At 40.1% G+C, this 27,677-nt stretch overlaps 2 protein-coding genes across 2 annotated transcripts in view; one reads left to right on the top strand and one right to left on the bottom strand.

Moving 5' to 3' along the window:
• Positions 1 to 209: 209 nt before the first annotated feature.
• AKIP1 (A-kinase interacting protein 1) lies at positions 210 to 8,357 on the bottom strand. The gene is made up of 6 exons (XM_032639437.1): positions 8,335 to 8,357; positions 7,893 to 8,120; positions 7,331 to 7,411; positions 4,884 to 4,988; positions 3,248 to 3,319; positions 210 to 435 (listed from the first exon to the last, which is right to left on the bottom strand). Exons 2-6 carry the CDS (start codon positions 8,112 to 8,114, stop codon positions 292 to 294), a joined length of 624 nt encoding a protein of 207 aa, XP_032495328.1. The 5' UTR covers positions 8,115 to 8,120; positions 8,335 to 8,357; the 3' UTR covers positions 210 to 291.
• A 699-nt stretch (positions 8,358 to 9,056) lies between these two features.
• The window catches only part of DENND2B (DENN domain containing 2B), a 174,696-nt gene continuing 156,075 nt past the window's right edge, over positions 9,057 to 27,677 (top strand). The window contains exons 1-2 of the mRNA XM_032641440.1: positions 9,057 to 9,294; positions 11,101 to 11,172. The gene's annotated coding sequence lies outside the window, so the exon portion shown is untranslated. The remainder of the gene's footprint in view (positions 9,295 to 11,100; positions 11,173 to 27,677) is intronic.

Raw genomic sequence — 27,677 nt, 5'->3', positions numbered from 1 at the left:
TCCAAATTTCTCACTTCATTATCATAATTAACCTTTACTTGGAAAGCAAGCAGTAAAAACTATTCAGACAGCATCATTGTATTATTACTCCAGGCCGAAGAGGGTGAGGGGACTTTCAAGTTAAAATAGGCACTGAAAGAGACAAACTCCAGTTCCTAGGAAGGCTGACCCTCTACAGTCAGCATTAAAAGCAGGATTAATGTGTAAACTTTAAGAGGACATATGGTAGCTTTATTCTTCTTGATACTTAGAAAACAAACAAGAAAAAGGCGATGTCTGTGATGGTCAACATCATATGGGGAAGACCAAGTCCACACTTTGTCCTGAATCGACTGCTACCACGTAAGTCTTCTTGGTCAAGTCATTTACACCCACAGTGATGGAATAGGTCCCTGGATATACTTCTATGTAGAGGTCCTTAGAGATGTTCTCAGCCTGGAAGGAAAAGTGGATATTAGCAGTTTAGAGATTTTATGTACCAGTGCCGTCAGGGCACCTCCACCCGGCTCCCTCTGTGTGTGATGGAGTGAGGTGCTAACGTGGGAGATGGAGGTCCTGCTTTCAAGGCTTGGCTTGGCAACGTAATAGGACTGCCATTTAGGCCAGTCTCAGCCTCTCCTTATGCTTGTTTCCTTATTTCTAAAATTAGCTCACAAATAAGCATGTATGTGAAAACACTAAATTGTTATAGGAACATGAAGGATCATAAAAGGAACACTCTGGTTGGAGCAGAAAGGTTAAGAATCAGGTAGAGGGAAAGGCTAATGACGATTGCTTTGGGGCTCAAAAGTAGGCAGTGGCACTTGTTATCACAGATCAGCAGTAATGGCAAGGCGCTGTGGGATAATGAGAAGTATTCTTTTTAACTGTGCTTTGCTAAGTTCATTATTAGGAGGATGAAACATTTCTTTTCACCTAAAGCTGAGAACACTATGAGTAGATTCCACTTTGTCATGCAGAAAGTCAGCTGGCTGGCTAAAGCCCTCCCTTGGAGACCGGTCCTCCTATGCAGATGGTCCCCGACTTATAATGGTCAGACTTATGGTTTTTTGATTTTACGATAGTGTGAAAGTGCTACGCATTCAGGAGAAACCGTACTTCCAGTTTTGAATTCTGATCTTTTCCCGGTGGTGGTGTGCAGCACGATACTCTCTCGTGATGCTGGGCAGCGGCAGTGAGCGATCTCCCCGTCAGCCACGAGGATCACGAAGGTAAACAACTGATACGCTTATAACCATCCTGCACCCATACAACCAGTCTGTTTTTCACTTTCAGTACAGCATTCAATAAATTATCAATACATGAACTATTCAAAACTTTATTATAAAGTAGGTTTTGTGTCAGATGATTTTGCCCAACTGCAGGGTATGTAAGTGCACTGAGCACGTTTAAGGTAGGCTAGGCTAAGCTATGACGTTCAGTAGGTTAGGTGTATTAAATGCACTTTTGGACTTCCCTGGTGGTGCAATGGTTAAGAATCCGCCTGCCAGTGCGGGGGACATGGGTTCAGGCCCTGGTCCAGGAAGATCCCACATGCCACGGAGCAACTAAGCCTGTGCACCACAACTACTGAGCCTGTGCTCTAGAGCCCGCGAGCCACAGCTACTGAGCCTGTGTGCCTAGAGCCTGTGCTCTGCAACAAGAGAAGCCACCGCAATAAGAAGCCCATGCACCGCAACAAAGAGTAGCCCCTGCTCACCGCAACTAGAGAAAGCCCACGTGCAGCAACGAAGACCCAACGCAGCCAAAAATAAATAAATAAAAATTTTAAAATAAAAAAATAAATGCACTTTCAATTTATGATATTTTCAACTTACAATGGGTCTATCAGGACGTAAGTCAAAGAAGTTCGATACTGCAAAACACTGGAAGCTGGAGTCAGTGGAAAGATTTATGTTTAGAGCTGAGCTGAGCACAAGCCATTCTCCAAGGACAGACTTCATGCCCGGCTGGGAAGTGGTCATGGCAGACATGCAGGCAGAGGAAGGGTCTCAGCTCCAATGGCCAAAGAGCAAAGTCACAAACCAGAAAAGAGCCTGTAATTAAGAGCCAAAGCGCCTATCCCACAACTGGGAGACCACTACCGATGCTTACTCAATGCTCAGAAGGAGCCACAGGCAGAAGCTGTCATTTCTACACCACCCCGGGGGGTGGGGGGCAGGTGGACCAAACTACTGCCAGTAAATTCTGCTAGGAGGAATAAATGATAATATTTATACTTTTATGAAACTTCCTCTCTTTCCATCTTGCAAATAGATTTGAAGCCAAGGTTTTCGGAAGCTGCTTTATGCTATATCCTTTCATGCCCAGTTACTGCAAAATTGGAGGCTTATCATCATTTAACTGACGTGAATGTGTATGACAACGCCACAACTATTTATTAGTCATCAACTATGAAAATAAACAAAAGGTTTCAGAAAATACAGCTATATCAGAATTTCAGGAAGCCAAGGATGCTTCACTTGTCTGCATAAAAGGTGCAAGACTGGCATCTGTGATTCCTACACTGTGAACATCAGGAAGATTAGCATTACCAAAATACAGTAAGTATTGGAGGCATCTAAGCCTAACAACTTGTACTAAAAGCAGAATAGTCTTAGTTGCTACTAATTCTAGTATATTCTGAATCCTGGCTAGTAGCACACTGTATGCAAACAAAAATTAAGCAAACTATTGCAGCAACACACCAGAGTTCCTTTCCTCAGAATTCCAGCCCTTCCAAGTTCCAAAAGATTCCCTGGGTTCATGAACTAATGAATATTTTATCCTAAAAAATCACTGTATGTTTTCACAGAGAAACATTTGCGGAAAATAGGAACAAATCCCTTCAAATGTTTTGGAACCTGATCTAACCAAATGTATACGTTTCAGAATTTCAGCAATGGTTTTCACTTTGTAAACAGGAGGGTCAGGCCCCTCCTGCTGCTTGAACAGATGGTGGAATTCCAACAGGACCCAGTGCCAGCCCAGCTGAACTGTAGGAATGGAGTTATGAATACTTTGCATTCTTTCCAACCGCAACTATGAGTTCAGGCACAAAGAGTATCCTTGAAATTTCAAGTGAAGGAAGGATACCAAGAAAACATAATTTTACACTGAACTAAAATGTTGTACACTGTCCCCAAGGGTAAAAATATCCCAACTTAAAAATACTATAGATCCAGTACAAAGAACCCTATAGTAACCAGATCAGTTCATGGAATTGCAGTGGTGGTGGAGCCCAGTACCCTAGAAGTTCTGTACTCACAGGCTGGGATGCCTCTAGCGCACACTCTGACGTCTGACGGATGCCTCCAACACCAAGGGGGGTGTCTTTTCTCTGAAGAGTGAGGTAGAAACATTGATTAGGGCCCAAACTTTGACTTCTGAATGGTAGAGAGAAAATGTTTCCTACTTAATTAGGAACTAACAATTGTTCTGTCAGTGTTTTCCAAGTTGTCACCTAAGTTCTTAAGGCTTTTAGTGAATTCTGCAAAGTATTTTTAGTCAGATGTTTACCATGATTACCTTTTATCCTTACATGGGCTTTGGACTCAGATAGACCTGTGTTTGAATCCTATCTCTGTCATTTACTGAGACGGACAGATTAATTTCTCTATGCCTTGGTTTCCTAGTCTATAGCTTCGGCATACTACACTGTAAGGAAGATCTAAAGTGCAAAAGTGATTGACAGGGCTTCCCTGGTGGCGCAGTGGTTGAGAGTCCGCCTGCCGATGCAGGGGATGTGGGTTTGTGCCCCGGTCCCGGAAGATCCCACATGTCGCGGAGCGGCTGGGCCCGTGAGCCATGGCCGCTGAGCCTGCGCATGCGGAGCCTGTGCTCTGCAACGGGAGAGGCCACAACAGTGAGAGGCCCACATACCGCAAAAAAAAAAAAAAAAAAAAAGGATTGACATTTAACAGGCTCTCAGAAAATAGAATTCTCTTCCAAGGTTCTCCCAGCAGTGGGAGTACTGGAGGGGAAGAGGCTGAACTGAGAAAGTCAATTTCCCTTAGAGGCACCAATTTACGTCTTATAGGAAGGGATGGGAGGGATACGAATGACTCTTGCCCACATGTAACTCCCTTAGGGTCAAGCACTCTTAAGAGGGCCTAGGCCAGGGCAGAAGAGGAAGCCCAGGATCCAGGCTCTGGTGCTACCCCTTGTACCCCAGGCCAGGGAAACAGGATGGCTCACATCCCTGCGGCCACTCTCCCGTCCCTTCCCTAAACCCACAGGCCAGAGAAGTCAGGAATCCAACCTGTGGATTAGACTCTGAACTTAAGTTTGCTATCTTTGAGTACATCCAGGGGAGTTTAAAAAGAAAAACAAAAGCAAAAAAAGCCTACTCTCCCCAGAAACAACAACAAAGGACTCCTGTTGAATCAGTTCAACAAGTAGAGTCTTTGGCTTCCCAGAGTGACATGTGGTAAAATACAGGTAATTTGCAGTGAGAGGCTTGTAATTGTTATCTTGAGGAAAAGCATTTTGTTAAAAGAAGCCCCCACCTTGCATTTCCTTTTTTAAAATGACCAAAGACATGATACTTATCACTACCTTAGAGTGAAATATGTGATTATTAAAAATCTCTTTCATATCCCTAGATGTAGAAGAGGATATTTGAAAGGCTTTTTGTTAAGCCTGTCCAAGAATCCCTTGGCCCGGGACTGCAGGTTCAACTGAAGATCCGATAGTGGCATTAATATCTTATTTTGGACAAAAACTCCTATTTCATGTTCATTGCTGTAAGTTCTCTAAGGCTGGGAGGTGATAGATTTCTGTGGAGCGCTGTAATGCTGAGTCACCCAGGCATCCAATAATACAATCCAGCAGGAGCTCCAAGATGTAAGGCCTCCTATCTTGGGAAGCTGAGGGCACAGCACAGCACAGCTGAGGATACATACCTGACCATTCCCAGTGTCCGAGCACAAGTGCAGCTTCGACTTCCCTCTGTGATAACGATAGACGTGGGTTGCCCCTCCTTCCTCTGGCACAGATGAATAATATTTCTAGAGAAGTAATGTGAAAGATGCTGGGTAACCAAATGGACTGGTCAAATTTTCAAAACACTCCTTGTTACTTGGGCAAAGTATGGTTAAGGAGGGAGGCAAGAGAGCAAAGGTAAATTACCTGCCCTCTTGAGAGGCCTCTGACGTCATATAACAAATCTTAGCCCGTGTAAAGTGGCTGCAGAGAAGGAAACTGCACTTGGCCTTACTTTGCTGCCATCTGCTGCCTCTGTAGGGCAAGAACTCTGGCAACTCAAGCTGGGTAGGACCATGCTCTCTGCCAGGTTAAATAATTTTCACAACATCCTCACTCCGAGGTCAAATACACAAGCCCTTTCATCTCCTCTCATGACAAGTTCTGACAAACAGGTCTGGGTTTACTAAGTCTCAGACAAGGACAAGAGAAGAGAGGTGCATCTCCTTGAGATTTAGAAATACAACAGGAAATGTAACATAAACCCAACAGCTATGCAGCCGTTCTCCCCATGCGGAGGAGGGGAGGGAGAAGACTCCGATTTAAGCAAAAATAATCCAAAGGATCAGAATGCAGTTTTTTTCTTGTCTACTTCCTTCCTCCCCCTCAAAGTTAACCTTAGACTTGCCCCTGATTGTGACTAATGATGAGGACAACATACGCCTGCTTGCCTTGAACAAAGGGTAGGGACAATGTTTAAGGCAAGAGACCAAAAGAATGAGAAGCTGGGGAAAGCATGTCAGGACATGACTCTAATGATGTAATTTAGGGGATGCTCCAAAATTCTGAAAGCAAACTCAAACACTGTTCTTAATTCTATTTCTAGAAAGCTGAGAGGTTCTGAGCCTCCATTCCTTAATGGAGATTTGAACTAAAGCATGAACTGAAAACCAAAACGAAGAACACCAATTTGCTAAACCTCAAACCAAAGACAAATATTATTCCTTTTACTGAACCATGAACCAAAGTGTTTAACTTGATCACTTTATAGTAGAGCCAAAGTTATGGATTTTTCTAAAACCATTTAACAAAATAATAACATAAAAATACTCTCTGAACTGTATCTCACTGGTTGGAATCCTATTTTTGGAGTCACAAGGATTTTATAAAAGATGTAGAAATATTAGAGATTTTTTGAAACTTAATATTCATTATGAAATTGAAAAGCAGGACAGAAACAAGGTATTCTCTTCCTTCTGCCGTACAGACCAAGCACCCTTACAAACACATAAGAATCATAAAATGTTAAGGCTGGAAGAGACCACAGAGTCTGTTTTAATTCCTAGAAGACGAGAGTACCTTCCATGCAGGTGATTTTCTTGAATGTTGGCTGCCTGCCTTCAACATTCCCTGAAAGTACTTAAAGATGACCTTAGTGTATGGTTTTGAGAAGAGGGCCTTTAAAACCTTTGTTCATCCACTTCAATGAATGGGACCAAAAATCTCACATAAGTACCCTGTGCTACAGTTTATGACAATTTTCTGGTGTTCATCTCTCAGTGGAAACCAAAGAAACAGACTATAAGGGCTGGAAAGGACTTGAAACATCATCATTTTACCATGTGGGAAGGTAAGGCCGAGAGAGACTAACTAGCCTAAGGCATTATAGCCAGGAAGTGGCAGAACACAGGTCTGATTCCTGGGAGGCTGCTCCTGCCATTAAGCCACACTACCTCTGATGAGGGCACTGCATCTGTGCCACATAACCACCTCTGTGGCCAACAAGTGATATGCACCCAAAGGGGCATACTTAAAAACTACATTACCAGGGGGACTTCCCTGGTGGCCAGTGGTTAAGACTCCGTGCTTCCAATGCAGGGGGTGCAAGTTGGTTGGGGAACTAGGATCCCACATGCTGTGTGGCCACACACACACACACACACACACACACACACACACAAAAGCACACTACCTTACCAGGGACTTGGAACAGAGATTAAGATCTAATGGAGGGATTCTGTTTCAGTTTTTGCTTTGAAAACAGAGAGGCTCGGTTCCAGTTTAGAACGATCTTACTGATTAAGAAAAAAATTTCAGTTCAAAGTTTTAAATACCGCTAATATTCGGACTTGTTTTGGAATTCAGCAAATAAGCCCCGTCCCCCCAAACAATAGTGAGGGCAGATCTTTTCTGGCTTGTGCATTGCTGTATCCTCATAACAGTTAAAGTTAGGCATCCAATATTTGTTGAATGAATTCTAACCTGGATTTATCACCTGGTTTAAACCCTTGGCTGATTACAACCTGCCCACGAAGGCAGGGCAGGGTGAACAGGCAGTCTCCAGATTCTCCCTAAATTCCACAAAAATCCACTTTGTGATCCATCAGCAGGCAGATCAGGGGCATGACTTTGGCTTACACCAACTTACCCCACACTGACTTGAGGTATAGTCCATGAATTCAGCCATAGTTCTGAAGGAAGCACTGAGGGTTGGGTGTCTTTCTTCTCTCTATGTGAATAAACGGCAAGTCACAGGTGAGATCTGTATTCCCTACTGGAGAAGGAAGTCATTTTGGGAATACCTTCCTTTTTACTTTTTGAAAGGCCACTGCACGTTTAAGTCAGTAAAAGGCTCTTACTGAGAAAGAATTCCAACTCTAAAAGGAATACACAGACATGCAATTTTTCCAGGACAAAGACAGGTTTGTTGGCTTTCCTCTAATATCAAATGGTAGCCTGTAAGAATTGTTGTAAAAAGTAACCAACCAGGGCCGAGCACTAGCGGTCTCTAGCGGTATCCTAAAGCTAGCCAATAGGAATCTGTCAAACGTCAAGAGTTTTCAAAAGGCTTTCCGGTTCACTGTCCTGATACTTAACAGCTTCCGCCAAGGACAGGATCCCATGGGTGCTGCTGTGTGGCGTGCCCTGGTTCTCAGCAAGCCGCTGCTGAGCGAATGAATGGGCTGGTCCCGCAGCACTGGGGCCCTCACCTCTCCTGGGAGAAGGCGATGGGGGCCGGCTGCCGGCCCTCTTTCTCTGTCGGGCCGCTCCCGGGAAATGACCCCCACGCTGCCTTTGGGAAGCTCCACCGAATGCCAGTCCACCGCCCTCCTTTTGGCCCGCTCCAGCACTTCTTGACCCAGCCTAGCCGAGCGTTGCAGGGAACGTCGGTCCACCCCGTTCAGCGCCGCGGCCGCCAAACAGTTCTCCATGTCTCCCTGCGAGGGCACATACACACAAACACCGGCGGGTTAGCGGGCCTCCGGGGCCCCGCTCCAGCTCGGGGTCGGACCCAGGGCCTTGATCTCCCCGGCGACCGCCGCCCCCGGCTCCGCCCAACACGCTTTCCAGCGGGCTTGGTGTCAGGGGCGAAGGCATGCGCGCGGAGCCCCTCCATTTCCGTCTCCCCCTCCCTCTCTAGGAATCCCTCACCCAACCGGCCTCTCAAGGCGCATGCGCTCAGCGCACGGTCGTCGAGGGAGGGCTGGGCCTGGAGCATGCTGCGCCGGCGCAGCAGGCCATTGGCGGTGAGGGGTCGAGGGGCGTGGCGGGGGCGGTGAAGCGTGCGGCCCTCACAGGACAAGCCTACTGTGTCCCGGCCGCTGCTCCTGCGAGCGGGTTGCCGGGCTAACTGCCAGAGCGTAGGGGGCGGGGCGGGGCCTGCCAGCTGGCGGGTCGCGGGAACCGGAGTCGACCCAGTGGCGGAGGCTGTCTGTCCACGCTGTCGCAGGAGCCCCTGGGCCAGGATCTGGCCCTTAGAGGTCGTCTCTGCCGCCCAACGCGGAGAACCTGGTGTAAAGTCAGGTGGTCTGTTGGGCTAAGAAATCGTGGGGAGTAAGACGCGTGCCTCCAGGCGCCTATTAATGCCTGGTCTATATTTTGGGATATCGCTACTCTAAAACCTCTTTTGTTTGGGAGATGACTAGGATAGGCCAAACAGTGCGGCTGCCACAGTGGCGTTTGCAGAAGGGAGTCTGTCTGGCCAGCAGGCTGTGGGCTGTGGGATGTCCGGCCCACAGGGCCAGGGGTGCCTGCGTTGTGTGTAGGGTCTCTCGTAATCCCCTCGTGGTTGCTTTCTCACTCCTCCGGTGAGAAGTATAGACTCACACCTTTTTTGGAGGCCGCTTCTCTCGGGGTCGGGGGTTCACCTTTCAAGAATAGTTGCCCCACGTTTAAATAAGGAGCCGTGCGTCTTTACCTTCCATTCCACGCCACCGGTTATCTGGTAGGAGACCCAGGGTCTCATTGAGAATTAGTGACTTCGCTACACCATCCTGGCGCGCAGCGAGGCCTTGTTGCTCAGGAGGGACCACTTTAAGGGACACGAGGAAATCCTCAGTGCTGAGCAGGTCTCCTCAGCAGATGGCTTGATTAGCAGTTCTGAGCTATCAGGTGTGTATGAGGATACTACTACAACCTCCATCTGTACTGTTGCTCATTTCCTGCTTTCCTCTCAGAGCGAAATTGAATGGCAGTCTTCATTATCCTCGGGATAGTTTTCATTGTAGGAGTTTTCTAAAACGTTTCCTTCAATAAATGTTTATTAGGTGCCTCCTTTAGGCCATAGTGGTTTTATGCACAGGGTCCCAAATATCCAGTCTGGAGAGCTGAGTTTGAATTCAGACTCTGCCACTTTTTTGCTGTGTGATTCTGGGCAAACAAATTAACTTCTTTGAGTCTCACTTTTCCTCATCTCTATTCTAGAGGATACCAACAGTACCAATCTTCATAGACTGTGGGCTTCTTGAGGACATGGATCATATCTGCCTTGTTTACTGAGTTTAAGAGTCATCTAGTTTTTATTTGCCACAGAAGGGACTGAAAATAGCGATTGAATGTATGAATAGGGTTGCTGTAAGGATTTTGTGAGAGAATTCCTGTAAAATACTCAGCACAATGCCTTGCCAAGAATAAGTGCTCCATAGATATAGCTACCATTATGTGCCAGGCACTGCCCTAGGAGTGGTGGAGAATACAAAGTATAAAGGAGAACTTAAAAGAGGGAATGATGCACATAAAATCTGTAATGCTAGGAATGAAATATTAAGATTTTGTTCATAAGCTGTTTGCTGTAAGATTGATCCAGATAAGTGCTATGAAGCTTAGAGGAGAAATATATATTGTTCAGCTGGGGGATCAAGAAAGGTTTTGTAGGAAGGAAACATTTGAGCTGGGCCTTGAAGGATGGCTTAGGAATTAATGGGAGAAGGGGTAGTTAAGACACCTGTTAATTGCTCTTATAATGAATGTAGTTAGGGGTGAGATAGAATTTGTTCTTCTTTTATTATTTATGGATTTCAAGATCCTGGCTGCATAACTGTTATCTGTGTAACCATGAACAGACTACTTAACTGTTCTATACCTCAGTTTTGCCATCTATAAAATGGGAATAATTACATTCCTCATAGGGTAGTTGTGAGGATCAAATAAGTTAATATATGTAAAGTGCTTTAAATAGTACTTGGCACATAGTAAATGCTCAATAAATATTAGCTAGTATTATTATCTTTATCAGACTTCAGTCTTCTCTCCCAATATGCCCTCACTCATCTGAGACTACATCTACACTGCACCCCACTTGACTCTCTTCCCCAGGATTCTGTTACTACTCTCCACTCCCAGTTCCATTCCAGTTGAAGCATTATCTTTTTGTCAAGGGAAGTTTTTGAAATCTTCCCTGATTCCCACGTACAACCTATGTTTTCATGGCTTTTTTTTTTTTAATATTGTGGTACTTATCCCAATCTGATTTAAATTATATGTGGTTCTGATTAGTTCTCTCCTATCAGCTTATAAACTTCTTGAAGGTGGAAACTGTTCCTTATTTGTCCCTAAGTATCCGGGGACTGTTGAGCAGTAGGTGTTCAATAGATATTTGTTGAATTTACTGATTGAATTTTTAATTTAAATAGATTCCTTTTAGGCCAGGTAAGAATTGGCTTCTTAAAAATATCCACATACATACACTTTAATGAATTCAATGAATATTCAGTTGTAACTAATTTTTCCAGAATTTAACATTTAGAAATATATGGGAAAGAAGTTGCTTGGAATGAAACTGAAGCCTGAAGACTGACATGAAATTAAATCTTTGTGTTTGTCTTTATGTTTATAAATATATATATATATATTTAAAAATAATTTCAACATTTGTACTGTAAGCCACAGATTGAGCGAATCCTTTTTCTCTTTTTTAAGATTGGATGGAAAAAAATGATGGAACATGACCTGCCATCAGGACCCTTGTGAATCAAACACAGCCCAAGCCAGGTACTCCTGAAAGCCACTGGTAGAGACTTAGAAATGGACCAACAAATAGAGGGAGGGCATATAATCAGGAATGTATCTGATCATTGATGGAGAAAGAAACCATTGGTATAAGTCTTCCATGATTTCTCTCTTCATAAGGGTAAATTCATTACAGAGAACACATAGAAGTTATTTGCCTATGTTTGGGGGAATAGATGACTGGAGGAAGTCTTTATTCCTGAGATCTGAGGAAAGAGATTGATGCCGTATTTGGGACTTTTTGAGGACAAAAAACAAATCTAGTGAAGAGCAGTGTAAATTCTTTTTCTCTATGTGGAGGGGGCAAAAAAGGGTTAAAAACGTAGGATGCGAAAGTGGGTGTCATGCCAGTTAGACAATGATTTATACTGTACATACCGAAGAATGTATAAATCATTTTATCTGACAGGTGGTATTTTTATTTCTTCAGGAGACTTAGAGAGCTTTAGAATCATTATAGCTTTGTAAAGTAGTATTACAGTCATTATATCATGACTGAGTGAGTCATTAGATCATTCATTTTGCCTGATTACATCAACTCATTGGGTTATTGGGGAATGAAAGAAACTCATCAAAATTGTCATCTCAATTATATAGATTAAAGAAAATGAAACCAACTTCTGAGAATTAGCTTTCACAAAATGTTAAAAATTGACTGGAAGTTAAAAAATTGATTGCAGAGCAGGAATGATTAGTGAAAAGTTTTGTCATTTTAAAAACATCAGAGATTAAAGGAATAGTAATTTTGGAAGATATAAATAGTTGGAATCCATGTAGAGTTTTTAAAAAACTACTTTGAGGCATAATTTATATATAAACTTCACCTGATCGAAGTATACAATTCAGTTAATTTATTTTAATTTTAGTTAATTTATGCAATCATCACCACAATCCAGTCTTGGAACATTTTCATGACCTAAAAAAGAACCCTAGTGTCCACCATGTGCAGTCAGTCTTAGCTCCCACCCCTAGACCCAGGCGAACACTATTTTGCTTGCCATTTCTATAAATTTGCCTTTTCTGTCCAGTTCCTATAAATGCATCATATAATATGTGACCTTTTTGTCTGGCTTCTTTCACTTAGCATGATGTTTTTGAGGTTCATCCATATTGTAGCATGTATCAGTACTTCATTCCTTTTAATGGCTGAATAATATTGCATCACTATATTAATATACTACATTTTGTTTATCCATTTACCAGTTGTTCCAGCTTGGGGCTGTTATGAATAAGGCTGCTATAAAAGATTGGGTATAAGACTTTGTGTGGATACAGGTTTTCATTTCTCTTGGGGAGATACTTAGGAGTTAAATTGCTGGGTGCTACAGTAAATTTATGTTTAACATTTTAAGAGACTGCCAAACTGTTTTCCAGAGTGGCTGTACCATTTTACATTTCCACAAGCAATGTATGAAGGTTCCAATTTTTCTACATCCTCCTCAGTGCTTGTTATTGTCTTTTTTTTTTCAATTTGGCTGCGTCGGGTCTTAGTTGCGGCGTGCAGGATCTCTCGTTGCAGTACGTGGTTCAGTTGCGGCTCACAGGCTCTCTACTTGTGGCATGCAGCCTCAGTAGTTGCAGCATGTGGGCTCTCTAGTTGTGACGCATGGGCTCCAGAGTGCACGGGCTCAGTAGTTGCGGAGTGTTAGCTTAGTTGCCTAACGGCATGTGGGATCTTAGTTCCCCAACCAGGGATTGAACCTGTGTTCCTTGCGTTGGAAGGTAGATTCTTAACCACTGGACCACCAGGGAAGTCCCTGTTATTGTCTTTTTGATTATAGTCATTCTAATGGGTGTGAAGTAGTATCTCATTGTGATATTAATTTTCATTTCCTTAATGGCTAATGATGTTGAACATGTTTTCTTGCGGTTATTAGCTATTCCTATTTCTTCTTTCATGAAATGTCTATTCAAATCTTCTGCTCCATTTTTAAAATTTTTTTTAAAAATTGAGTTATAAGAGTTCTTATTTTTTTTTATTTTTCGGTACGTGGGCCTCTCACTGTTGTGGCCTCTCCCGTTGCGGAGCACAGGCTCCGGACGTGCAGGCTCAGCGGCCATGGTTCACTGGCCCAGCCGCTCCGCGGCATGTGGGATCTTCCCAGACCCGGGCACGAACCTGTGTCCCCTGCATCGGCAGGTGGACTCTCAACCACTGCGCCACCAGGGAAGCCCAAGAGTTCTTATTTTTAACAAGAATTGTTTATCAGTCATATGATTTATAAGTATTTTCTCCCAGTCATGGCTTTCATTTTCACAATAGTGTCTTTTGAAGCACAAACATCTTAAATTTTGATGGAAGTCCAACTTATTAATTTTTTTCTTTTATGGATTGCACAATATTTTTGGTGTCATATCTAAATATATCTTTCCCTAACCAAAGGTCTTGAAAATTTTTTTCCTATGTTTTCTTCTAAAAGCTTTATATTTTAGTTTTTACATTTAGGTTTATGCCATTTTGCATTCATTTTTATGTGTTATGAGGTAAGGGTCTTTATTCTTCTCTTTACATGCAGATGTCCAATTATCTTAGTACCATTTGTTGAAAAGACTATCCTTTTCTCATTAAATTGCTTTGGCACTTTTGTTAAATATCAATTATTTAACAAATTAAATATAAGGATCAGCTTTTGGATTTTTAATTCTGTTCCATTGATCTGTGTTTGTCCTTACGTCAGTATCACACTGTCTTGATTATTATAGCTTTCTAGTAAGTTTGGAAATTGGCAGCTATGAATCCATCAACTATGTTCTTAATTTTAAAAATTGTTTTGGTATTCTAGGTCATTTGTATTTCCATAAAATTTAAATTCAGCTTATCAGCTTATGCATAATTATTAGGATTTTGATAGAGATTGTACTGAATCTATAGGTCAATTTAGGAAGAATTGTAATCTTAACATTAGGTTTTTGAATTCATGAAAATGGAACATCTATGTATTTCAGTTTTTTTTTTTAGGTTTTTCTCAGCAATGTTGTATAGCTATTACTGTACTCTTGCACTTCTTTTAACAAATGTATTAAATACTTAATTTTTTATGTCATTGGGAGTAGAATTGTTTTCCTGATTTTATTTGCAGATTATGTACTAGTATATAGAAATATAGTTGATTTTTACATATTGATGTTGTGTCCTGTGACCTTGCTGAATTCATTTGCTGGTACTAGTAGGTTTTTTGTGGATTCTTGTGTTCATTGCACTTGGAGTTCATTACACTTCTTGAATGGGTAGATTGTTTTTCCTCATATTTGGAAAGTTTGGGGCCATTTTTTCCTGCCCTTCTCTCTCTCTCTCCTCCTTCTGGGGCTCCCCTTACACATATGTTAGTATGTGTTTATTTTTCTTTATCGTTTTTCCTTTCTTTTCTTTAGATTGGATAATCTCTATTGATATGTCTTCAAGGTCACTAATTCTTTTTTTCTGCAATCTCAAATCTGCTGTTGAATCCCTTGGTGAATTTTCATTTCAGTTACTGTGCTTTTCAACTCTGGCATTTGTTTTGTTTTATAATCTCTATCTTTTGATTGATATTCTCTATTGAGTTGTTGTCATACTTTAATTTAAAAACTTGTTTATTTTTTCAGTTCTTTGAACATATTTATAACAGCTGCCTTGAAATCTTTGTTTTGTTTTTTTTTTTTTTTTGTGGTACGCGGGCCTCTCACTGTTGTGGCTTCTCCCATTGCGGAGCACAGGCTCCGGATGCGCAGGCTCAGCGGCCACGGCCCACGGACCCAGTCGCTCCGGGGCACGAACCCGTGTCCCCTGCGTCGGCAGGCGGACTCTCAACCACTGCGCCACCAGGGAAGCCCGAAATCTTTGTTAAGTCTAACATTTAGGCCCCCTCAGAGCCAGTTTCTATTAAGTGTGTCCTCTTTCTGTATATAGGCCTCCCTTTCCTATTTATTTGTATGTCTCATAATTATTTGTTGAAAACTGAACATTTTAGATCAGGGACTAACAAATGTTTTCTATAAAGGACCACACAGTAAATATTTTAGGCTTTGCAAGCTATGTGGTCTCTGTTGTAACTAACTAACTCTGCTGTTGTAGTGGGAAAGCAGACATAGGCAATGTGTAAATGAATGAGCATAGATGTCTTCCAAAAAAACCTTTATGTAAAAAAAACAGGCAATGGGCCATAATTGGGCTGTGGACTATAGTTTGCTGACCTCTGTTTTAGATAATATAGCAACTCTCGATTCTGATCTTCCCCCTCACCAGGGGTTGTTGCTGCTACTGTTGTTTGTTGGCTGTTTGGTAACGTGCCTGGACTTAGTCTGTAGAGTCTGTTTGCCCTGCAATGTGTGGCCACTGATGTGTCTCCTCAGTTTTTTTTCTTTTAATTCTTGTTTTTATTTTTAAGCCTGACTTCCTAGGGATTGTCAGCATAGTTTAGTGGTCAGCTAATGATTGGTAACAGGTTGTACTTAAATATCTTGAGCCTAGTTTGGCTTTACCCTTTGCTGAGTATCTGTGTATGACTTGAGCAACACATTTAAAGGTCAGTCAAGTCTGCTGTGACTTTTATTTTCTGTATATGCAAGGCCTCACATTCAGCCAGTGCATAACCTTGGGCATGGGCACACCTTCCAGACCACCACGGATACGTGAGAGCTTATCAAGGTCTACTACGACTGTTCCCTGAGTCTCACTTAAATTTCTGGCTGCTCTATTGCTTGCCCCAACCAGTGCTGCAGTCTCAGCCAGCTGTAATATTAATTTTTGGTGATAGTTTACCACTTATTTTCTAAGGTCATTTGTTTCCGACAATACTCTGGACACCAAATTAAGCCATCACCCTCCAAGCAGCAGAGCTGCTGGTTTTCATGGCTTGTCCTGTCCTGATAGAATCATCATGTTGGAGTTGGGGGTAGGGAATAGGGAATGAGAACAGCCTCTGATGCCCCAGATCCCTACTTTTCTTAACAGAGGTTCGGTTGTTGTTGTTCTTTTAAATAATGCTTTTCAATTTGTTGTGTACCTCTGGTTAATTTCCCCCCCAAAATCTTGAAATGATTGTTTTGATAATTTTGTATTATTTTAATGTGGCTTTTTGGATAGATGATTTGTCAATCTCCTCAGTCCATCATTCTGGAAGTGTTCCCAATGTTCCACTGTGCCACCAGGGAAGTCCCAGTTATCTATTTTATATGTAGTAGTGTGTTTATGTTAATCCCAAACTCCTAATAACTCTTAACTCTCTTAAGATTTACTTTTACATATTCTTTAGGATGAAATTTATGTTTATTCATTCCATCAATATTTCTTTATTTGTTCAGTGGTCATTTATTAAGCCTCTGTTCTGTATTGATGTTTGGATGTATTTCCATTCCCGGAAGCTCTAACAAGTGGAGTAGGAAACCAAATTTCTAGGGTTAGTTTTATACCAGTCCTAGAGAAAACTTTACGTATATTTCCTGGTCTGTACTAAGTTTACCTAATTATAATTATAGGTATACCCTATTTTAAGAAATAAATTAAGATTTTAAAGAAATAATAGGGTGACTATATCATTTAAAATGTACTATTTACACTCAAATATTTGTATCTTTCAGTTTTGTGACCTTTTTCCAGTCACATACCATCCCCTTCGCATTTTGTGGAGAGTGCATAAAATGGTCTACACACAAAGTTTTGTTTTGTTTTTTCCCATGAGGCCCAATAGTAACTAAGGTAAAGATGTTCTGTTTAGGAGGGAAGGAGCAGATTGGGTGGATATTGGAAGTAATGGCTGGTGGCTGTAGAATATGGAGAAGGACCTCATAGTTGCAGTGGCTCAAATTGTTATCTGAGGCGCCCTGACTACAGGTTAAGGCAGGCAGGTAGAGAGGTATGCCACATTTCATATTACTTTGTTACTTGGGCTATAGGGAAATTTTGCTCTGGGTTGTGGACTGCGTAAGATTCGGCGTAAGATGAGTGGGGCATAGGATGCTTTCAGTGTGAGAAAAGCAGAAAAGAAGATGGGTGATGGGATTGTAGCAGAACAGAACAGGTAGGCTGGTGGAGAGAGGAGGTACAAAAATGCTGACTAGACTGTATACAAGGCAGGAGATTTCTCTAGCTGATAGTAGGTGTTCTGAGTCAACACCTAGATCCTCATCATGCTTTTTGCAGTTTAAGAAAGTGAGGTGAGATCAAAGGTTTATTTTAGTAGATATGACAGTAGGATTTTTGGATCCATTATCTGGTACATAGTGGGGACAGAAGGAAATGTACTAGAAAATATTTCAGACAAATAGGTTAGGTCTGGTCCTCTAACTTAATCTTTGATTTAATTTTTGTACTGACATCTCATGAGATGTTAGTTAGATGCTAGCTTAGCATCAATGCTAGCACTTGTAAAATAAAATGTTAGAACAAAAATTAAGATAATGGATGTAAAATATTTTGAAAAATTAATTGCTATATAAATGCAAGAAAATCTTATCATTGTATAATGCTAAAGTATTTAGAGCTGCTGCTAAATGAAAATTTCTTGTAAGATAAAGCTTCACCAAAATCATGATGAAAATTAATAGAAAGATAAGATTTAATTTACCAGCAAATTTCAACAACCATATACTGAGTATATGCTTGTTGAGCAGTGAGGTCCATGTATGTTAAAAGTGAAGGACAGATCACTTGTTAGAGATTCTAAAGATACCATCATTTAAAAATCCTCTGTGCCCTTTTCTGCTTATTGTGTTCATGATGCTAGTTAGACTCAGTACATTTGCTTTGTAAGAAGTCAAAGAAGAAGATTTTTCCAAAAAAAGATGATAGTCTGTTTATCTAGGCCCTCCAAAAGCATTTCCTGCCAGGCAGTTGACATGTAGCCCTGGCACAATTTCAGGAAACTATTTGCTTCTGTTTACCCTTTCCAGATACAGCATCTCCTAGGAATTGAGATGAGGAATCTCCTTTAACTCTTTTAAATTTTAGAAGCATACTTTATATAACACTTTAGAATCTACTCTTTATACTAGCACAATGAGAATTCTTGTGCCTTTAAAAGAAAAATGTGTCTGTTTTAGTAATTCCCTGCTAGGAAAATCAAAGTCTTTAACTGAGTTAACCCAATAAAATGTACTTAGAATATTCCTTTCCCCTAAGATTGTTAAGATAAATCTCTTTCAGAAAACTCAATGCAATTATATCTGAATATGTAAAACTTATTAAATTATGGGACAACTGATAACATTTCCAAAATCCTTCCTCACTAAGAAAAAGAACCCACCATTGAATTTCTTCTGAATAATATGTTCTACTTAATTCATTTATAATATTTTTCTTTTTATGTAACATTTCAGAAATATTTTGTAAAGTGGGCTGTACTATATTTAAAATAAATTACTCAAAATTTTTATTCCTTTTAGGGAGCCAGTTTGTTTCTAAATGTTCTTAATACTCATTTTACAGTTAGGAATGCAGGAGCATATTATATATAGCTTTATTATAACCTCAGAATACATGTTATTTTAATTAATACATGTTATTTTAATTAAGTATAAATATATCTTTGAGGGAATGTGATGGCAAATGTATTAATTTAGAGAGAGAAATTTGAGATACAGAAAGGTATAATTACGTGATGTACATACTACAGTTAAATGTGAGCAAATTTAGGTCTTCTCTGTACACTGTTGTTAAATAAACTAATTATTACTTACCTACTTTGTCCTGCCGGAATGAGCTAGAAAGGATTCTAAAATTCTAGCCAGCCCCAAACTATAGGCAACAATGTATGCAGAAAGAGGACAAGAAACTGTGGCGAGACTGAAATAAGTGGCATGAGCATAGGTGGCAAGAGAATAAAGTTTGTGATCAGGCCTGGGCTAGGGATCCAGAGCCAGATAAGTGTTTGAGATTGGGCATATCCATGATCTAAGATCAGAACAAGGCCATGGATCAGAATCAGGTAGCCTCTGAATGGCAAGGCTCAGGGCAAGCAACAGATCAAAGACAGAGTATAAGAGATTGACATACAAACACCAGTGGCATGGGTAGATGGAGAATAATGAGCACATGTCCAGGGTCTGGAGTCTCAAACTTAAGGTCTACCATTAGAATCTGACCCTTTATACATCTGGACGACATAGGTCTCTCACTTCCCACCCTCCTTTCTCTCTGTCATTTACAAGATTTCAGACTTAGTTGGAAGTCATGACCCTGCTTTTGCACACTGATACTGAAGGCTTAGGTGCTGAGATGAATGGCTCCCTGCTTCAGGGGAATCAGAAATCTACATAGCTTGCTGAGGTCCACAGAGTTCTGCCTTAGAGGCTGGAGTTGTAAGGGCAAAAAGATTGAGCAAACCTAGGATCACCACTGGTACCACAAACAAAGAGTTATCTTGGCCTTGTGAATTGGTGGCTTTGGTCCCTTCTGTGACTTCTTAATCTGTGTCTTGAAACCATATTGACTTCTGGACTGTGTGGCCCTATAACCATGTGATCACCGAGTGACTTGCCTTAACCCGATACTCAGAATTTATACTACCTTGATTTTCAGGACTTCCAGCTACATATTTCAGAGGAAGTAAAGAATAGGAAATCCAGAATCAGGATGAAACAAGCAAAATGACTGAGACATCCATTCTATTAGTCAGGAAACTAGCATCACTGTTCTTTGTGGACTGAACTCATCCCCACCCTCACTGCATTGCCTGTCCTGGATTAAGCCCTTAATAAATATTGGTTGAGTATTGAATTATGGGGTCTGCAAGTGATGGAAGTAACTGAATGGGAGAAGGAGTGAGGGCATAACTCCTGACATAGGCACAGAGCCTGAATACAGCTTTCAGATGTGAGAAAGATGGAACTGTATTGCTATATAGAAATGTCCTAGAAAAGAACTAAGGCACAAAGAAATTATTGACCTATCCAAGGTTATAACCATTCAGGGAAATTAACTGGAAATTAACAGTGTCTTTGTTCCTAGATTTTTGCTGTGCACACTAAACAAATGGGTTATAAAGATTCAAAACAGTGCTTAGGCCAGCAAAAAAAGTTTTTTTAATTAATGTAAAGTTTGAGTAAGTGAAATTTTGAAGATGGTGGAATCTAACTGATAACTTCCTTACTCTTTAACCTGTAAATAATCTCCCTTTTCAAAGTGCTCATTATGTATAGTAGTGATTATGCAGAGAAAAAGCCTGTGATGAAAATGTGGTATAAAATTGTGTTCTTTGTTCAGCAAGTTAAAACAGGCTGGTCTGTAAGCAATTATTATCTTCATCAAAATTCCTAGCTCTAATGTTTTGGCTTCTTTGGCCCAGCACGTATGCCTTCTCAAACAATTGGATGGATTTAAAACACTTAGGAGATGTTTGTGCCTATATCTTAATGTAGCATCAGTTCAACAGGAAAAAGAAAAAAATGTAAGATTTGGCATTGTGGCATGGTTTTAAAAAGAAAAATCAAACCAAAACTAAACTAAACAAAAAGCCCCGAAAGCTTAAATCCCTGCATACCAAATGAACATTCTTTATTCAGCTCTTAGTAGCAATATACAAATGTTAATGTGAGTAACCTTTCAATAACTTAGTATTTTAACAGAAACTCCCTAAACATTTATCATTCCATTTGTCAAGAAAATAGTTATTTTGTTATACTGTTTATTTGAAATCACTAAACGTGTAAACTTGGTCATTTTAGGACTAGACATCTCCTCCTTGGCTCTAACCTGTAGTCTAGAATTTCCCATAGAGTTTGTTTCAATTATAGGTGCCTAGACCCTGCCTCTAGAGATTCTGGTTCAGAATATCTAGAGACACCCTGGACCAGAGCATTGCAATTTGAAAACCTCCTCGGATGATTTTTTTCCCCAGAGGACAAATATTTTATTCTTTACAGAAATATAAAGAAATTCGAAGATGACTATAGCTCTCCTCAGGTGATTTCTGATGTGCACCAGAGGCTGAGGACTGCTCTTATTCATACTTTACTCAGCGCATTGCATCCAGAATTATTTTCCTCAAGTGCACATCATGTCACTTTTCTCCTCAAAAATATTGTTTCTCTACGCCCTTCAGAATAAGATTAAAATTTCTTAATATTGTTCTCATGGTCTTCCTGGATCTGACCCTATATTAGTCAGAGTAGGATTAGTTTACACTGCAGTAACAACCCCTAAAATTTCAGTGACTTAAGATGGCAAAAGCATATTTCATACTCATACGACATGTCCAGCGTGGGCCAATAGGGAGGGCCTCATTTATTCAGGGACACAGTCTTCTCCATTGTCTCACAGGGCTTTGCAGGGGAGAGAGGCATGGCCTCTCTTCTCTTACCCATTCTTCAGTACTTTGGCCAGGAAGTGACATGTGTTGCTTCTGCTCACAGCCTGTTTGCTAAAACAGCCCCATGGCCCTGCGTAACTGTAGGGTGACTGGATGATATAAACTTCTGGGGACTGGGAAGAATATTAGTAAGCACTAGTAGTATGTACCACCGACCTTTAATCTACCATTTAAAATTGAGGTGGAATTCATACAACATAAAAGTTAATCATTTTAAAATGTGCAGTTCAGTGGCGTTAATTACATTCACAGTGTTGTACAACCGTCACTTCTGTCTAGCTCCAAAACATTTTCATCACCCCCAAAGGAGTCCTTATACCCATTTCTCCCTCACCCTGGCCCCCGGCAACCACTAGTTTTCTTTCTGTCTCTATACATTTACCTGTTTTGGATAGTTCAGAGAAATCATACAATATAGTGACCTTTGTGTCTGGCTTCTTTCACTTATATGGTGTTTTAAATGTTCATCCACATTGTAGCATGTATTAATACCTCATTCCTTTCTGTGGCCAAATAATATTCCATTATATGAATATACTACATTTTGTTTGTCCATTCGTCTGTTGATGGACAGTTGGGTTATTTCTACCTTTTGGTTATTATGAATAGTGCTGCTGTGAACATTCGTGTACAAGTATTAATTTGAACATCTGTTTTTAATCTTTGGGGTATATACCTAGGAGTGGAATTGCTGGGTCATAGGGTAATTCTGTGTTTAACTTTCTCAGGAACTGCCAAACTGTTTTCCACTGAATCTACATTTTTAGTCTGTGTTACTGTAGTCAAATGAGGGCCGGTCATTGTTCCTAAAGCTACTATTTCACAGCTCAGGCAATTCCTTTGGTTTTGAATTATCTCCCCTTCTTTTCTATTTATTGGAATGGAAATTCTAACAATCATTTAAGGTTCAGTTCCAGCCCTCTCTCGCTCATTTCTCAGTAAGAATCTCTACTACTTCTGCAAATTTCTATATTTCCTCCTCATTGTCTCTTTTATACCACTTATTTTATTCTGACTAGTTGTTTATATATATTTACCTTCCTCACTAGATTATAAACTTGCTTGTACAATTTATTTCTCTTTTATTCCCCGTGATCAAAATCAGTTTATTGCAGGTGTTTAATAAACACTTGTTGAGTGAATAAATAGCTATATTTATATAATCATTTTTTCTTATTTATTATAGGTTCTTTTTTTGCAAGTAATATGGACTAGAAGATATTACATTCTTATAATTCTTATTTCGGGGATGCTTGTTGGGCAAAATTCAGTGAACTTAGTGACAAGGGCAAGTCATTCTTTAATGTAGAGATATTTCTTCGATATAAGGCTGTCTAAGCCAGGCTTTCTGAGCCTGTTCTTGTCTCTAATCCATCTAATGAGCACCTGGCATCTCATCTTATTCTCTGTCAGGTCCAGCCCACCCAGCATCATCAGTCAAGCTATCCTAGTACTTTTTTTAAATAAATACTAAATAGCCTAGTATTTGGAATAAAACCCCAAACAACATTATAGAACAAGAAAAGAAATGAACTTAGGTCTGACTGAACCTTCTTGTAAGCTGATTATAGAAAAAACACCTTGCTCTTAGGTACTATATCTTTCATGTACTTCGGAAGGGGAGAGTGAAAGGCACTATTTAGGCAAGGAAAATAGATTCTACTATGAAAAAGGAGATAAGTGAAGTAGTTCAGTTCCATTATCCCTTAAATACTTTAACAAACTAATAACTTATTTGTAATTTTATGTTAAAATCCCAGTTAAAACACTTAAGAAAGTAATAATCACTGAAATCCAAAGGAGATTTACTATCTTGACAAAATTAATTTATATCTTAAAGGATAGGTTCTTAAGATCTTTATTAATAACCCCAAACATATGTTAATTATATCTACCAGGAATACTGTTAATTTTCCCCCTTAAATTCTGTGTAGATATAAATAAAATCTTTATTTTATCCCAATAGAAAAATTTCAGGTTGTGAGAGAAAAATATCTACTGTCTTTGTGTATGTATATGCCAGAAATTTCTTACAGATTTTCATTGTCAGTCAGTCAACAGGAGGAACTATTTGTTGGAGGGATTGTTTGAGAAAAACATAAAATTAGGAGGTTATTTACAAACAGATGTGGTATTTTTTTTTTTTTTTTTTTTTTGCGGTACGCGGGCCTCTCACAGTTGTGGCCTCTCCCGCTGCGGAGCACAGGCTCCAGATGCGCAGGCTCAGCGGCCATGGCTCATGGGCCCAACCGCTCCGCGGCATGTGGGATCTTCCCGGACAGGGGCACGAACCCGTGTCCCCCGCATCGGCAGGCGGACTCTCAACCACTGCGCCACCAGGGAAGCCCAGATGTGGTATTTTTAAACCATATCTGTACGTTAACCAACATTGCTTGCTGAAGCTATTTTGTAGTCTGGAATTGTGCATAGTAATATTCACAAGCAAACTGAAAGTTTAATCCTGCTAATCCTACCAATACACTGGGGTAGAACTTAAACCCTTAGCCTTGCTGGTGATTTTTACCTTTTTTGAGATTATGAACCTCTTTGAAAATCTGTTACAGTATATGGACCTCTCCTCTCAAAAATGTATTATGCACACATAAATAATTTTGCATTCCCTTTGAACATTTCTGAAAAAATATACAAGAAACTCCAGTGATTGCCTGAAGAGAGAGGAACTGGAGGACAAGAGTGGGAAGGAAGACTTTTTTATATTTTCTTTTATACTGTTTTTAAACCAGGTATATATCTTACATATATATATATATATATATATATATATATATATATAATTTTTTTTTTTTTTGCGGTATGCGGGCCTCTCACTGTTGTGGCCTCTCCCGTTGTGGAGCACAGGCTCCAGACGTGCAGGCTCAGCAGCCATGGCTCACGGGCCCAGCTGCTCCGCGGCATGTGGGATCTTCCCGGACCGGGGCACGAACCTGTGTCCCCTGCATCGGCAGGTGGACTCTCAACCACTGCGCCACCAGGGAAGCCCTATATATATATTTTTAATGTGTTTTCTTAAGTCACAATGTTAAAAATTTTTGTACACAATTTTGGGTTCTGTAATTCTTTCCCCCTACAATCAATTCCTCAATTTTAAAATCTTCTTAAACTTCTGTAAACAATGTGTAGTAGGAATAATTTTTTAAAGCATTCAGTTTAAGGATTTTTTTTTTTCAAAGTTAGGCTGTAAAGGTAACTGTGCTCCAGTATGTTGCTTACTGTGAAGGAAAGAACTATATTCTATTTCAATTCATATGATATCTTGCTTGATTCCTTTAGGAAAGCCTGTATGAATGTGTGGTGATAGAGGGGCTTTCTTCTAAGGGAAAATTGCCATACATACAACTGACAGAGATCTTAGAATTAGTTTAGTCTAGTGTTTCTTAAATTTGGAGATTCTAATTCTGTAGATCTGGGACTGGAGCCAGAATCTGTATTTCTGACAAGCTTCTTATGTGATTCTGAAGGGTTAGGAGATGTAGGAATTAGTAATTTAGTACACACTATTACGCTTTACTGACTGCAAAAACTAGTTGCTAGGATTCATACTACTGACTTAGTTAACATCTGTGTGAATTTAAGTAAGCCCCATTCGCCTTTTGAGGGGCTTGGAAAAGAGGAAAGTAAAAAGCCAAAGGGAGTGACAAGGTCATCCCTTTGCACTCTTGATAGCTATTTCTGAGGTGTGCTGGGCCCCTGGAGATTACAGATCAGAGGTTGTTTTATGTCAAAACTGGCCCAAAGTCTTAAAGCTTATGGAAAAACTCCAAAGGTAAATATGGGGTGCTTTAGAAATGAGGCTCTACTTACATTTAGGGAGAATGGAAAGCAGGATTGGATTAAATAGTACTTGTTGAGGTTATGGATTAGTGATTATTTTCTTTAAAAAATGTTTTAGGATGATTTCAGTCTTTAGCATTTAAGTTTAGCTGTTTCAACAAAACATACTATTTTTATTAAAAACAAAAATTTTTGAAAAAAGGAAGTGATATGTGGAAGAGCATGACCTAGAAAACTTAAAGGTCATCTGGGCCGACCATCTTTTCCGGTTGCCCGCCTTAGAGAAACCTGGTTATTTGGATCATGTGGCATAAGTAAGCCACCATTGCCCTTTTAATGACCACATATAATATTATAGGCAGAGTACCTAGGAGGAAATAACTGCTTCATGAGTACTAGACCTGTACACCTGAAAGACTTCCTTGAAAATCTTAAGCCCTTTGTTCCTCAAAGGAAAAAAAAATGCCAAAGCAAAATCCATGAACCAGAAAACCCAAACTACTCACCATGCTCAAGCACAGGGTTTAAAATAGCAAAAGGAAGTAAAGCCCATCTCTGTGACATCAAGTGCTATTTTGGTATACGGCAAAATAGTTGAATTATAAGTCCCTCAAAGTTAAAATATTAAACAGACCCTTAGCTATAAGATGTGTTGCCAGGCATCTGTATGGAATATAACCATGTAATCAGAGTGTATTGTACTTCTCCACACAAAGAGAACCAAAGCTACTGCTTCTAAAGATTAGGAAACTTTCATTAGACTGACAGAAGACAGTACAGAGGAAATGGCTTGGGGGTGGAGGAGATGTATGAGAGAGGATGAAAGGAACAGCATTCATGCTATCCAAATTAGAGCCAGGATGTTTATGCTCAAATCTTGTCTTGGCTCTGTGTTGAGGGGACTGAATAATGGGGACATGGGAAAGTGTATCTCTGAGATCCCTAAATTAGGCACGAAATACACCAAATTCTTCTTATAAACGCTTCTTATTTGCAGCAGTCTCTGCACATTTCTGAATATATATTGTGATTAAAATCCAAACCCAGCTAATGCTAATTATTCCTTCCTCTCTTTTTGTTGCTGGTATCCTTTCTAAAGATGTTATTTCATTCTGTTTACAAGTCACATGCCTCTACTGAATTGTAACCTTATAAGGAGTGTTTTTATTTATCTTTCATTTATTCAAATAGCATATATTTATTGTGCACCTCTTCATGCTGGGCACTGTGTTAGGCACATAGGCTACAGTTTTTAGCAAGATAGGCCTAGTCCGTGTCCTCATAGAGCTTATACCTCCCTTAGCACCTTATACATAGTTGGCTTTTTTTGTCAAGTGATGTGGACATTAGGTTAATGCAAATCACTAAATTAATACCATTTAAAATAGCTTTAAAAACATTTCAGATGTCAGTGTCTCTAATAAATCTTTGGCTAGTATTAAGATGAACTAACACTGACATCAGTGGAGTTTAGACTCAAGACTATATTTAGAAAAGCTAAGGGATGTTACTTTTATTTCTGAAAGAGAATATCTAATTAAGGTTTTTCTTAGGAATTAAAAAAGTTTGATGCATAATTTGCAAAGCATTGGCAAACAAAAAGAACAACTATTTGTATGTCATTATTGCTCTCTTACTTTTCTTTAGCACGTGTAAGAGGCAGCAGCAGCAGTAGCTGCCAGAGATGAAAACCGTTACTATCCTGGGTCTGAAGAGAGAACATCTTGATGCTTTCCAGTGACTTGGCTTTCTTTACAGGTGTCACGCACAAGAAGAACAAGACTTTAATAGAAGTTTTAATAGTTTTGGAAGTGGGAAACTTAAGTACCTCTGTACAGAGCTTGGGAGCTGCAGGTGGAATTTGCCTGGAGCATTGTTAAATTTTGTGGCTTGTGTTCCCTGAGGATTCTTCTACATGACTTCTCTTGTTGCTTGTGGATGGTAGAACCACCCTAATTTGAGATTGGAGAAGACTGGAGAAGGCTCAGTCCATCCAGATAGCCCAAGTCTCCTGAAGGGTTCAAGCATGTCAGTGAACTTTCTGAGTTTGGAGTAAAGCTTGTTTTGATTTCCCTAGTTTCAGGTTTTCTCCTGTGTTTACCAGTAGAGAAATGAAAATCTTGGGTTTTCCTTATGTAGAACCAATTCACTTTACCAAAGACTGACATATTTTTCACACATAGACAACTATGTAAGGCCTTCTGCTAGAAAGGCCAAACATATGCTCTGGCACCAATTTTATTGAGATAAAGCATTAATACTAGTAATTCATGTTAATATCCTTTTTTGGCAAAGGAACAATAGACTATCAGTTTGGTTCTTGCCACTTTTTCTGTTGGATCAAGAACAAGTTAAATTATCTTCAAGATGTATCAATATCTTAAACTCCCCATTTTTTTTCCCCCCATT

This window comes from Phocoena sinus, chromosome 8 (assembly GCF_008692025.1).
Source record: "Phocoena sinus isolate mPhoSin1 chromosome 8, mPhoSin1.pri, whole genome shotgun sequence".
NCBI classification, from domain to species: domain Eukaryota; kingdom Metazoa; phylum Chordata; class Mammalia; order Artiodactyla; family Phocoenidae; genus Phocoena; species Phocoena sinus.
This window is presented reverse-complemented; position numbering and strand designations above follow the sequence as displayed.

What these genes read in the sequence shown, in the direction of transcription:
- AKIP1 (XM_032639437.1), bottom strand. Translation starts at nt 8,114, where the DNA reads ATGGAGAACTGTTTGGCGGCCGCGGCGCTGAACGGGGTGGACCGACGT. An exon ending in ATCGCCTTCTCCCAGGAGAG is followed by an intron (nt 7,412 to 7,892) that starts GTGAGGGCCCCA and finishes TTATTCACATAG; the next exon opens with AGAGAAGAAAGACACCCAAC. An exon ending in ATACCTCAAGTCAGTGTGGG is followed by an intron (nt 4,989 to 7,330) that starts GTAAGTTGGTGT and finishes TTACTTCTCTAG; the next exon opens with AAATATTATTCATCTGTGCC.